The sequence below is a fragment of the Equus asinus genome, chromosome 9 (assembly GCF_041296235.1).
Source record: "Equus asinus isolate D_3611 breed Donkey chromosome 9, EquAss-T2T_v2, whole genome shotgun sequence".
NCBI lineage: Eukaryota > Metazoa > Chordata > Mammalia > Perissodactyla > Equidae > Equus > Equus asinus.
The window spans coordinates 11,426,488-11,440,349 of record NC_091798.1 but is presented as its reverse complement, the minus strand read 5'-3'; the positions used below and the strand labels follow the sequence as shown (position 1 = coordinate 11,440,349).

Genomic DNA, 13,862 nt, shown 5'->3' with positions numbered 1-13,862 from the left:
GGATGAAAGCCCAGGATCTTAACCACTCTATTAAACTGGCATCATCTCCTGCTCCAATCTTCATGCCAACTCCTAGCAGCAGCCCACGCCATCAACAACCCCAACAGCTGCCATTTGCTCTGGGCTTGACAGCCCAGAAACTGCTCTCACACACATCATCACTTTTTCAAAAAAAGAAATTGAGATATATCACATACCATAAAATTTGCCCTTTTAAAGTATACAACTCAACGGTTTTCAGTATATCCACAGGGGTGTGCAACCATGACCACTATCTAATTCCAGGACATTTTCATTACCCAACAAGATACCCAGCACCCATCAGCAGTCTCTCCTTCTTGCCCCCTCCTCAGCCCCTGGCAACCACTCATCTGCTTCCTGTCTCTACGGGTTTGCCTCTTCTTGCCACATATCATCACTTTTAACTCCATAGGAACCTTGTAAAGTAGCCACTAGAGAGACAGCAGAGTGGCTAACACTGTGGACTCTAGTGTCACCTGCCCAGCTTCAAATCCTTGTTCTGACACTCACTAGCTGTGTGACCTTGAGCAAATGACTTAACCTCTCTGAGCCTGGGTTTCTTCATCTGTATAATCCGATAAGCTTGAAATGAGGATTAAATAAGTCACTACATCTAGACGTTTCACAGCCAGTGCTCCAGGAAGGCCAACTGTTTCTATTATCATCACCCCCATGTTACTGATGAGGACAACTGGCACAGAGGGGTTAAGGGGTGTGCCCAAGGCCACCCATCACAGGTGGCAGGGCCCCAAGTCTCCTGAGTCTGCGGCTTTTTCCATTACGCCACACTGGCCTAGCTGTTCCTCCATGAGAGCTCAGCCTCCCCACACCCTGTGAGCCAAGTTCCTTGTGAAAACACCCGGGCTACCTGCCAGGCAGGAGGGAGGGAGTGGGTCATGAAATCACCTCACTTTAGGGTGTCGCAGGCGGTGGGCTGGTCTCCTTGCCTGGCCCCGGGACAGCTGGCTGGCTGGTGGGGTCTCGCCCTGCCCTCTTCCAGCCCCTCACTGGGGCACAGGGGCGGCTGCTTCCAGGAGAGTGGGACCCTGGAATCCCCGACTCCCCACGCCAGCCGCCCGCCTGCGGCTCTTTAGAGCAGCCTGGAACTCTGTTTTCAGACGACCATGTTACAGGAGGGGAGCCTCAGGAGCTATTTACGTCCTAGCAAAGCCCCAATTATTGCCAATTGTACTCAGTGGGCAAGAAAACCTCACTTTAGGCTCTGGTAGAAATAAGAAAGTGGAGTCAGAGGAGGAGAGTGGAGGAAATCAGGCCGTGGGCCAGAGAGCCCCGTGACCCAAACTTGGCTCAAGTGCCCCCCAACGATGTCAACTCGGAGAGCCCCATCTGAGCAGAGGGACAGCAGATGACAGCTAGTGTGCTGGCTGAGCGAGGCACAACTCATTTAACTGTCACGACAGACCCAGGAGGAAAGTGCTTCCGTTCTTAATAGGCAGATGGGGAAAGTGAAGCTCAGAAACACACAGAGGGGACATAGAGCCGAGACCTGAAAAGGCAAAGCTGAGATTTGAGCCCAGGTCCATCTAAGCCCAGAAGTCAAGGTCTGAAGCCTGGGCTAGGCTGGAACAGAGAGCTCGGCGACACTCACACTCCTGCCACACAGCCTGGGCCACGCACTACAAAACGGCCGCAACTAGCACCTCCATCCGCGCTTCCAGGACCCCCTCCCCACTCCCTTCCTGTAGAACCCGCCCCTCCAGATGCTGTTGTCCTCACCACCCCCGATCCCCAGTCCTCTGGCGGCAGCCGACAGCCTTGGGGTGGACTTCGACCAGGACCAACCACCAGGTTCTCTCTCCTCGAGCCTGGAATCGGTACCCAGAAATGCCAGTGCATGGACGACAGCAAAGGGCACTTCAACTTGGGGACCAAAAGTGCTGTTTGGGGATCCCGTGGGGGTGGGGGCCAATGGGCAAGTGGTGGAGGCAGGTCCAGAGAAGCTGGCAGGAAAAGGAAGCAGGCTCGATGGGAGATGCTGCGGCCACAACGATGCACGGCCTGGAGCCGCTGGGCCTCTGGGGGACCACAGTGTTGTCGGTTCTGGGCCCCGCGAGGCTGGCTGCTTATCCCACTCTGGGTTCCACAGGGCACACCTGCTGCCTCCCATCCATCCGCCCCACTCCTCTCTAAGCTCCCGAGCGGGCGTGTGCTCCATGGTGTCAATAACCCCTAGGAGGGCAATCACGCCTGCCACTGCTCCCCCCGCTTCCTTCCTGGGGGTCGTCAGGCAGGCAAGAGGCCTCTGAAGGCAACACACAGGTGGCCTCCCTGCGCAGACCCTCAGCGACGCAGTCCGGCCAGCAGCTTGTGAAACGTCCACCACATCCTTCTCGGACCTGAAGACCTGCTGTGATGGGTCTGCTCGGATCGCCCGGGCATCTGGGGAAGAGGCCCAGGGACCTCGGTCATCCTCGCACATGACTGTGCCTCCCGCCACGGCGTTTAAAGTGCTGGCCGTTACCTCTGTCACCTTCCCTTCCTTTCCCGCAGGGGTCAGCCCTTTCCCAGCCCGTGTGCCTGCTCCTGCCAAGCCCACTGCGGATGGCGTCTGAGCATCGTTAACACAGAGCCTCCTGTGTGTTCACATCCAGCACCCGTCTGCTGCGGACCAGAAGAACACCACAATCTGCACACGATGCTGTCTGAGTCTGTTGCAGAGCGAACACAAAACATCCCTGATGAGGTCCTCACATGTTAAACAGGTGACTGGTGTCTCAACCGCTTTCTCTGATGCAGACTCGGCAGGCCGTTAAGCTGGCGGCTGAAACGGGTTAGTGACTGTCTTAGTGGTATTAGGGAGTCAGGTAGCAGGGCACTGTCATCTCCCCTCCACCTTTGAAATAATGGAACACAGGCTCTGAAAATCCCCTGTTCTACATTTTCAGGAACAGACTAGGCCCGTACAAGTGAGGATGCCTGTGGTGAACATCACTCAACTCTCAGGGAGAACATGTGAGGCGAAGAGGCGGTGTGGGAGGGCAGGGCTGTCTTCTCCCATCCAGCAACATCTACTTTCATCCCATCACAGCCATTCCCTCCACCCCTGACTCCAGGGGCAGAGCGGGGACCCAGATAAGCCCACTGGCCAACACATTCCTGAACCATATTGACTGGCTTAGAGATAAGCCTAGGAAACACAACACCCTCTTTGTTGGGACTTCTGGGAAATGACCTTTCACTCTTTCCTGCTGAGTCTGAGCCCAGAGTATTTTGTAACCAAGTGGGACCTGAGGATAAAGCCAAACACCATGGAAAGAGGAACGCAGAACGAGAGGAAGGAACTGGGTGAGAGGACACTGGTGGGAAAACCCTCTGGATCAAGCTGTGCCTGAAGCCCACAAGGTTTCTTCTCCGGGATATTCAGTTACACCAGCCAAAAAAATCCCCGTTTACTTAAGCCAGTTTGAGCTGGGTTTCTATCAACTGAAGCAGCTGAAGCATCCTAACGGGTACAAGGAGGAAAGGAAGACAGCCATCTCAGGACGAAGCCCTGTGTTGGCCTGCAATGTGATGTGAGCCCCTCACCATGCGCAGGGAGGACTCACGGGTTTGGGAAGCTGGGCGAGTTCCCATCTCCTGTGACCCATGTTTTCTAAAGACCTCTGCCAGGCCACACCAGGCACTGTGGCTTCTCACGCAGACACACTTGCTTTGAGTTGCTGGCCCTTGGTCAGTCAGGAGAAAGCTACCGCCCTAGGGTTTAGACTTCTTTTACTCTAGTGGGGACGGGCTTACACGGGGCTGTCTGCATTTGGCCTGGCTCCCTGGGAGACTGGCAGTGCTCAGGGTGGTTGTCAGTTCGTTCATTCATTCATTCACCAAACCCTGACTGGACACACACTGTGCCCTTGAATAAAACATTAAGGAGAGAGAGGATGACGGAGACGTGGGTCCTTCCCAGAGAGCCTCGGTGTAGAGGGGGAGAGAGACCAGCAGACAACTTTCATATCGAGTCAGGACAGGGACACACGAGCTGTGGGGTCCCGGAGAGGAGGCCTCGCTGGATCAAAGTCAGACCCAGAAGATGAGAGTCTGAGGGGCAGCAGGAGGCACCTGTGCCAACGGGCGGGTTAGGAGGGCACATGGGCGTGTTCCAGGCAAGGAAGGGCAGGGTCAAAGTCCTCGGGGAGAGGGCGGGCCTGGTGCCCTCAGAGCAGGGCAGGCACTCCAGAGTGTGGAGGCTGCCAGGGGAGGAGGCCGAGGCGAGCGGGAGACATGGGGCCGAATGCAGGGCTGAACGGCCCGAGAATCCTCAATACGCTCGACAAACGCAGCTCCCTGCAAACACGATCGTGGTTCACGACACGAGCTCGAGATCCATCTCCAAGGCCACAGAGAAACACTTCCAGAAACCCTCCATTCCGGAGCAGTCAGCAAGCAGCCCTTCCTTCATTGGGGAAACACTGAATACCAAGGCATAGAGCGACAAAGCACATTCCTCATGCCCCAAAGTGATGGACATCTTATTTTTTCAAATATGGAAGGCTCCACAAATTTGCATGTCACCTTGCGCGGGGGGCCCTGCTAATCTTCCGCACATCATTTTAGTCTTGGTATGGGTGCTGCTGAAGCGCTCGTGGAGGTCATTTGTAAGTCTAGAGAATAAAATAGAATGCTGCACATCCACTGTGGGGGAGGGTCTGGGCTCTGACGTCAAAATGGAAAGCAAGGCCTAACAAACTCTTTCCCACCCTGCAGTTCCCTGCAGATCCCAAATCCTTACCTGGAGGTCAAAGAACTTGCTGTAGCGCCGGTAAATGGCCTCGGTGGAGCCGCTGGACCACGTGACCCGGATGATGTAGACCTGTGGAGAGGGACAGAGGAGACGGGCGTTAACACAAGGGGGCCTTTCCATTCCAGGATGTGGCAGCACAGCACCAGGTTCAGAGTCAGACAGACCTGGGTTTGAATCTCAGCTCTGCCACCAACCAGCTGTGTGACTTTGGACAGGTTACCTGCTCTCTCTGAGCCTCAGCTTCCTCCATAATAAAATTGGGTAATAACCCCCACCTCTGAGAGTTGTGCAAAGCATTAAATGAAATCAAGTACAAGGAAGTGTCAGCCCCCTGCTCATCTCAGCAGGTGCTGTTGTCTCCAGCAGTGGAAGGATTTCTTGTTCCCCACTCAATTCAGAGAGTCACCGGGCTGGCTATTTTGCTGGTCATTCTTAAAATTTTGACTTTTGCCAGAAGTCATGGGGACCTGCAGTTCTGAGCCCTCTCATATTTTCATAAGCTAAGCCATGACACCATTTCCTGTAGTCAGGCCCAGGCCAAGTCATTTTCTCCCTCTGAGTGCCAATTTCTCCATCGTAAACTGGGCAGCAGCGTCTGTTTCCTCTGCCTCCCAGGGCAGCGTGAGGATCTGACGAGAATGAGGATGGGGAAACACTTTACAAACCACAGGGCCATGTTTCCAACCTTCGTCACAAGTCACGGCACACACAGAAAATAAAACACTGATGACGAATTCGGGCAAACTGAGGCGGCAGCAGGAAGTCAGAGAACCTGGCTGGGGACTCCGGTGGCCCTGGACACCACGTGGACACTCAAAGGCTAAGTGATCAGCGCCCCATAACCACGCCCGGCTAGCACAAATGATCTGTTGTTATACGATGGTTTCACAATTAAAAGATACATATGTGAAAGCTCTTTGGGAACAGAGAAATGCTGCACAGACACGAGGGGCTCAGTGTTGTTAGAGGCCACGAGGGGACACGGGTAGAGCCCCTGCCCTCCAAGGGCCGAGGGTTGGCTGGAGAGACAACACACACACAAATGAAGACAACACGTGGGCAGTGGACATCGGTTATCTTTTGCCCAGTACTGATTACCCTTCTTTTCAACCAAAGCGCCTCGACTTTTCTCCTGGGAACCTCCTTCCCCACCTCATAAAGCCCCTTAGATACGGGGGCAGGTACCATCCATTCTCCACGCTGACTGGCTGAGGAGTGAGCAGGTGACTTGCGCCAGGCCAATCAGAGCCGGCAGGAGGCAGCCCTGGGACTTCTGCCCCACCCTTGAGAAAGAGAAGCTCTCTTTCCGTGAGGTGGCCAGCTGTCAGGACGGGGACCCGGAGCTGCGGGGCACCTCATCCTCTCTTGGGAGGGCCCGCCTGAGAAGGAGGCCCCATCAGTAGATTCCTGAGGACACAGTCTGACCCTCAGGTCCAGCTCTGCTTGACGCTCAGCCTACCCCAGATCCGGCCAGTTTCCTGCGCCAATCAGTCTTGGGTCACACCCACACTCGAAGTATTTTTGAAGCCAATTTAAGTGGGGTTTCTGACACATGTAATTTAGTCCTTACTGGCACAGGAAGGGGGCCCGGACCTTGGAGGCATCTGGTGAACGTTGAAGGACACGTAGATTTAGAGAGCAGGAGAGGAAGGGAGAGACCGTGGGTGGTGGGGGACGGAGCAAAGACCACAACACGGGGAGACGGGGGATTACAGCTGGCAGTGGTTTCCAAAGGGATTTCAGCCAGAGTCTCTAGGTCACCCTCATTCGACACAGAAACAGGCGGCCATGGCGGGCTGGAGCCAGAGCCCAGCGTGAACATCAGGGACTCACGGGGGAAGGTTCCCTACGTGAGAAGAGCTAAAAAACGGAAAGACAAATCCGGAGAAGATGGGAGGTGCCCTGGAACGCCAGGCCAAGGATTTCCCCAGGAATGACCTCTCCCAATCCAATACGGGTTTCATTTCCACGAAGCGTGGCAGGGAGGAAGGAACTTGGGCCCTGGAGTCAAGCAGCTCTAGACTCACGCAATTTCCTAACTCCTGGAGCCTCAGTTTCCTTATCTGTAAAATGGGATCATCAAGCCCATCTCGCACAGTGATGTGACGATTACAGACGGCAGCGCTCCTTGCCTGGCACAGAGGAAAGCTCAAGACGTCCCAGCAGCCCGCACTCTGCTCCCCCAGTGCTCACCCTACCCCTGTTCACAAAACACGCAATTTCCACACCAGGGATGGGGCACCGTGGCCCACCAGTCTCCCTTGTTTGTGCTCGCTGCTCCTGGGCACCTCACGGAGCCAAAGAACAGGCCAGGGCATCCTTTAGGAGGCAGAGCCCCTCGAAAAGGTGATTTCCTAGCAAAAACAGCTATGTCTCCAAAGCCACCTGAATAGTTGTTAGTTTTATTAATAAGAAGACTTCAACTCTGCTTCAAGACGCCAGCATGGGGAGTGTGAATGGCTCCCATTACTTCCTTCCTCCCTTCCCTCTGCAACATTTGTTGAGCACCTGTGTGTGCCAGGCCCTCTGCTACATTCTGGGATGCAACGAGGAGAAAGACGGACCGGGCCCCTGCCCCCGGAGAGCTGGAAGATGGGCGAGAAACCGGCAGACAAGCAAGTACAAATCCAATCCTCAGTCACAGGAAGTGCTCAGGAGGGACCCCAGGGCTGCTTTCCCCGTCGGGGGCGTCGGGTGTTCCTGAAGGGGAGGCCCATCTGAGGCAGCAACCTTCGAGCGGAGACTGAAGGATGAGGAGCCGGCCGGCCGGGAGGAGAGGTGAGGAAAGGCTGTCGCAGTGGGAAGGGAAGTGAGGATCAAGTGCGGCGTGTCTGAGGAGCTGGAGGGAGGTGGGGGGCGCGGGAGGCAGGCAGCAGCCACACTGGGAGGGGCCTGCGGGCCCCGGTGAGGAGCTGGATTTCGTTCTCTTAAAGAGTTTTAAGGGGTAGTGGAAGGTGCGGGACATCATGTAATGTATGTTTTAAAGAATATCAATATAAATCCCTTGGGCTGCTGAGTGGAAAATGGTTTGAAGAGGAGCAGGGACACCAGTAAAGAGGCCTTTCCACCACTGAAAGGGACCACGGAACTCAGCCAGTCCAATGGCCCACCTTCCAGATGGGTAAACTGAGACCCAGAAAATATAGACCAAAGGTCCAGTGGCAGTGGGGGATGTGTAAGCAAAGTCTGCAGGATGATCCGTCAAGAATAATGCTGATGTGGGTCAAAAAACAAGAGAAAAAGAAAGGAAGAGCCTCCAAGATTTTATTTTTTCTTAAAACCAACAAAAAGCATTTTTCCATAAATGGAAAAAAAATTCTGCTTACACAATTCATTCTTGATCTCTTGTTTACAGTTTTTAAAGTTCTGTACGTACAGTACAAGGACTCTGCAGCAGGACTAATTGGTTTATTGGAAGAAGCAACCTCTGAACACAATTTACTGCCTGCATTTTTAGGCACAGAGCTCACTTTTTAATGAGAATTGTCCCAAGGCGGGACCTTGGCCTGGCCCAGGGTTTGGGGGCAGGTGAGCGAGCACATGCACCGGGTTCTAACGCCAGCCCCACTGCGGGCTGAGACTCACAAGGCACCGACCTCTCTGGCCACAGTGTCCTGCTCTCTAAATCGGGGACAGTAATCTCTCTTGAGGATTCATCACAAGAACTAACATACACGGGCCTTGCCCAACACCTGGCACATGAGGTGCACAAAGTTCGTTTTTCCTTCCTAGCAGTTGTCCCATATCACTGCTTAGCTGGTCCCCCTTTCTCCCTTTGATAATATCACCTGATTTCCCTGGAGGATCACTCCTCTCCCTCCCCTGCCTGTCTCTGGTCACAACATGGTTCAGGGACGGGCACGTGACCCAAGCAGGGCCAATGAGACTCAATTCTGGGACATCAGGGACAGACCCTTTCCCCCAGGGCAATGGCTAGCTGGGAGCACTCCCCACCAAGAGTTACTATGTCACACAGAAGCCAGCAGAGCTAAGAGGGAGAGAGGGGCTGAGTCCTGTGACATCATTTGAAGCCTCGGATCCAATATCTTGGACATTTCACGGACACAAGCCAAAGCCTTCTCTTTCTCGTTTAAGCCAGTTTGAGAGTTACTTTCCGTTACTTGCAACCAAAACAATCCTAACACACCAGACCTTGGCTTTTAGATTGTATCCCAAACCCAGGTAATACTCAGTGGCCTGGCGTGAAGGAATTAAAAGCAGACTTCTTCATGGCAGCATTACTCACAGCGGCCAAAAGGTGGAAGCAATCCAAGTGACCATCGTGGATGAAATAAACAAAACGTGGCATACCCATACAATGGATTATTATCCAGTCTCAAAAAGGAAGAAAATTCTGACATATGTTACAACAGGGATGGACCTTGCGGACATTATGTTAAGTGAAATAAGCCAGCCACAAAAGGACAAATACTGTATGATTTCACTTATACGAGGTTCCTAGAGGACTCAAGTTCATAGAGACAGAAAGGAGAACGGTGGTTCCCAGGGGTTGTGGGAGGGGATGTGGGAGGTAAGGAGTTTCAGTTTGGGAAGATGAAAAAACTTCTGGAGGTGGATGGTGGTGATGGCTGCACAACAACAATGTGAATGTACTTAATGCCACTGAACTGCACGCTTAAAAATGGCTGAAACGGTAAAATTTATAATTAGGTATATTTTAACACAACCTAAAAAAATAATTTAAAGAAAACACCAGATTTTCTGCAGATATTTACATAGCCCACATCAAGTTCCCTGGACATACCACTAGAACTTTCTCCGTGGTATAGCCCTCAAAACATGCGCTGCGTATCCAAGAAAAAACTTAAATCCAGAATACAGTAATAAAAAACTCTCAAAACTCAAAAGTAAGGAAACAACGAGCCCGATTACAAGATGGCAAAAAGATCCGAACAGACATTTCCTCAAAGAGGGTAGAGGGACAGCAAATAAGCACATGAGAAGATGTCCATTAGCCATCGGAGAAGGGCAATTGAAACCAGGAGGAGACGTCACCACGCATCTGTTAGAATGGCTAAAATTAAAAGTACTGACCACAACAAGAGCTGGCAAAAATGTGGGGCCACTGGAGCTCTCATACATGGCTGGTGGGAAAGCAAGATGGCACAGCCACTCTGGACAGATCCCGGATGGACGCTGAGCCACTGGGTGAGGGGTTGTTGGGGAACAGGATAGTCCCACGGTGTGAAAGCGTCACCCCGAGAATTACCTTCCCAGCAAAGAGACAAAGGTACCACTTCAATGGGGAGATCTGGCAGTCAAAACCGTAGGCAGGTGATCAAACCCAGCATCACCAATAGAAGGAGGGACAATCAGACACTCTGTGGCCCCCAAGGTGATGCAAACTCAGAAGTATACAAACTCTTTTGTCAAGTATTGTCACCAAAACGTTCAAACTGCACCTCAATCCTCTTGACCCAAGTTCCAATCTGTAGGAAATACAGGAGGAAGAGAAACAAGCTAAATGACAGCATAAGGAAACAATGAGGCAAATCCAGAAGGTAGGATGTTCTTTAACTCTACTAACAGGCAGAGCTTGAATGCTGCTTCCTCCAGCAAGCCCTCCCTGACTGCTCCCTCCCCACCAACATTATGGTCAGTCTCCCTGCTGCTCAGCACCCACTTCCCATCACAAAGTCGATTACATTTTAATGTAACTGATGAGTGTCTGCTTTCCCACTGGGTTCTGTTTCGTGAGGGCAGAGAGTGTGCCTGTCTTAGTCACTGTATGCCCAGCACCGAGCACAATGGAAAATCTGTTTCGTAAGAAAATGAGGAAGAAACTGAGAGGCCGGGAGGTCAAGCCCTCACAGACTGGAGTCTGGAGGATCTCTCGGGTCCCCGCTTTCCCATCCTCTCTGCACCCTCCTTCACCGCAACCCCTCCCCCGGCCCCTCAGCCCAGAGCTGAGAGACTCAGGGTGCAGCTGGGACTCCCTCCCCTGGGAATGAGGAAGCACAGGGACCACACTGGCGTCTGAGGGCCTCAAGGGTTTCTTCCTTCTCCCTTTAAGGCAGGAGGCTGTAAACCGGAATTCACCACCATGGAAATCCCTTCTCATACAACTCAGCACAGGGCCTGCATGATTCACAAAGTCCAGACCCCCCAGGGCCCAGTTTCCCACCAGAGCTCCATGCTACCCGGGCCAGAAGCGCTGGGGTAGAGGGGGTCGGACGGCTAGCCTTTGTCTCCCTCAAATCCAAGAGCCTGCAGGCCAGGCTGCCTCTTTCCACGCTTCCCAGTGAGGGATGGAGGCAGAAGTGCAGTGACTTGCTGGAGGTCACCAGCTACTCTGGCCCAGGTCACCTCTAACCTGACGGCCTTGCTGCACCAGGGACTCATGCCCCCCACCAGCAGCTGGGCCACGGCTGGACCTCAGGCCAGCGGGAGATGCCCGTTCTCCTAGCTGTTCCTGGGTGCCAGCCAGAGGCTGCCGGGTTTAGGGGTTAAGACAGCCTGGATTCAGCCTCTGCTTCCACCTCAACTAGCTGCGTGGTCTTGGGAGAGTGGGTTAACCTCTCTGCGACTCAGTGTCCTCCTCTGTAAAAAACAGAGATGGTGACAGATCACACTAGTACCAACCTCAGAGTTGAAATGAGAACACGTGTGTCGAGCACTCAGCATGGTGCCTGGTACCCGGTAAATGTACCATAAAGAGAAGCCAACATCATCGTCATCATCACTATGCACTAAACGCAGGGACATAAGCTGGGGAGACCTAGACCCCACTCACTGCCTCTACAGGTGAGCCTCCCACAGCCCACCACCTGGCCCCACCCCCCACCTCCCAACAGCTCTGCCTCTTCCACTGTCTTTCCTGGGCCCCTGAGGGGCAGTGGGACTGCCCCTCCATGGCCCTGGGGACATAGGCCCAGCTCGCCTGAGCTTGGGGAACAGGATTCCTAGCTGCAGGTGTTAGGGCCCTGTCCCCATCCCAGGGGTGTCTGTAGGGAGGGGATCCACATATCTGGCCCAAATGTCAGGTGCCCATACAGCCATGAGCCTGCTTGGTGCCAGGGCTTCACCTGCCCTGGCCTTTCCTTCTCTATTAGGATTGAGGACCATCCCTGGGAGCCCCAGGCCACTCCGATCTTGCCAGGAGTGGCCATAGAGAGGACGAAGAACCCCATCGTCTTGTGGACGGCGTTAGGTGTCTTGTAGCCTGCGCCACAGCAAGCTTGCCCTCTGAGGATCAGCCTGTCCTGGGGCCTCCAGAAGCCACTTTCCTTCAACTTAGATTGCTTTTAGAAGACAGAAAAGGAAAAGAGCCCTCAGGCAGATGCCGAGAGTCCATCTATGGACCCCACGCTTGAGAAGTACCACTTGTCCTGCCTGGCCCATGGCCACAGCTGCCTGGCCCAGGGATGGTTCCTGACCCAGGCCCAGCCCATCAGGTTCTCTCTAGGGAACTGGAGTCAGATCTGAGCATGTCGGCTCCATCTGTGAGGACGGCTGCTGCCCAAGCCTCCTGCACACTTGTGACAGACATGCGGGCTGCAGAGAGGGACCCACGAGGGAGAGGCACAGAGGGGGAGGGGCAGGGAGAGCCCGTGCGGCTCTGGCCAGCACTCCATTCCCGTTTCCAGGGCCCACCCGCCCGCCCGCCCGTGACGCATGACATGAGCCTGGGCCTGCCAGTTAACTCCCTTTTTGGCATGAAGAAGGTTTTTGTGCAACTAGAAGAACTCTGTACTAAAGAGGGACAAGTTCGGTTCTGGGCCATCCCTCTGGAACATCCTTCCAGGTCACGGTGCACCTACTGGCCCAGGTGGGATGTAGGGTGGGAGGAAGCTGGGGGTGAGCAGATGGGGCCTTAGCCCCAACCTCGCTCTGGGAGTCACAGTGAGTCCTTTGCCTCTTTGAGCCTCTGTGTTCTCTGAAAGATGGGGGTAAGGATGCTTGTCCCTCCCTTATCACACACCATTGTGAAGATTGAATGAGATTTTTCTTAAAGCTCCAGAAATGGGGTCTACATTGGTCAGAATCTCTGCTCACAGCTGGGACTTGAGAATGTTCGGTGACTGCTTCCTGACCCTTGACCCTCACCTCCCTCGGCAGGTCTAACCCAGGCCAGCTGGGTGTGGACTCCCAGTGCCAGGAGCACCCCCGTAAAGCACACAGGAATTTAGGTCCCATTTCCAAGTGACGACGGCCAAGAGGTCATTTGGTCCACGAGAAAAGATTTAAACCGAAACAAAGCTTAGAGGCCTTTGAAAAACACAAGTAGCCGGGGCTGGGCAAGGCTGAGCGGTGGGCCAGAAACAGGCGGAGCGCCTTGGCGAGCCCCCAGCACCCCGGTTAACCGGCATGCCCCATCCCTGCAGGCCCATGGCCCAATCTCCCCAGGGCCGCAGCTCTGGAAAGGCCTCAGAACTCAGCGCACGTGGTCCCCAGGGCAGGGTGATAGCAAACAGCTGCCCTCCGCCTCGGGAGCACTGTGACCTCATATGCTTTATCACGTGGACTCGCAAACATGAGAGGGTGTTTCTGCCCCGTGGATAAAATCTCCGAGCAGAGGGAACATCCTCTGATCTCCCTTTGCTTTGCAGACCTATTTAGTGTGGTTTCTGGGGTTGGCAAAGAAGCCAGCTGAAAGCCCCGGCTGGAATTAATTAGAAGGGGTGTGGCTGCCGCACCGGTCACATGACAAAGCGATTACACTGTGGTCCTGCTGGCAGGGGCCAGCGGTTTGATTTTCAGGGAGGGCTTGGGGGCGGGGGCGAGGAAGGGTCTGGTCCAACGTCTTTTCAAAGTGTAGTCTTTCCTTAGATCACTGCGTCTCAAGGTATGCAGGAGCTGGGGGCTCCCGAGCTGGTTTTAGGGACTCAGCGCTTAACTGGGGGAACCCCACAGTGAGAAAGCGAGCCTCTGCCGTTGCCTTGCCTTCCTGGCTGGCTCAGAGTGGTGGCAATGAGGGCTGCTGAGCACCCCCCCCCCACCAAAGACACACTGGGCTCCTTCCTTCCAGAAGGCAACACCACCAGCAGGAAGAACTTAACACACCGATTTTCTCTTTCCTTTGTATTTCGTTTCCTTCTATTTCTAGCCAGTGTTACTGGTTTTC

At 54.0% G+C, this 13,862-nt stretch overlaps 1 protein-coding gene across 2 annotated transcripts in view; it reads right to left on the bottom strand.

The window, feature by feature from the left end:
- Window positions 1-13,862, bottom strand: part of SH3PXD2B (SH3 and PX domains 2B) — a 95,186-nt gene that overhangs the window by 61,396 nt on the left and 19,928 nt on the right. For both annotated transcript variants that reach the window (XM_044777669.2, XM_070517087.1), the window contains exon 2: window positions 4,766-4,846. In XM_044777669.2, the coding sequence (XP_044633604.2) occupies window positions 4,766-4,846 (81 nt within the window). The remainder of the gene's footprint in view (window positions 1-4,765; window positions 4,847-13,862) is intronic.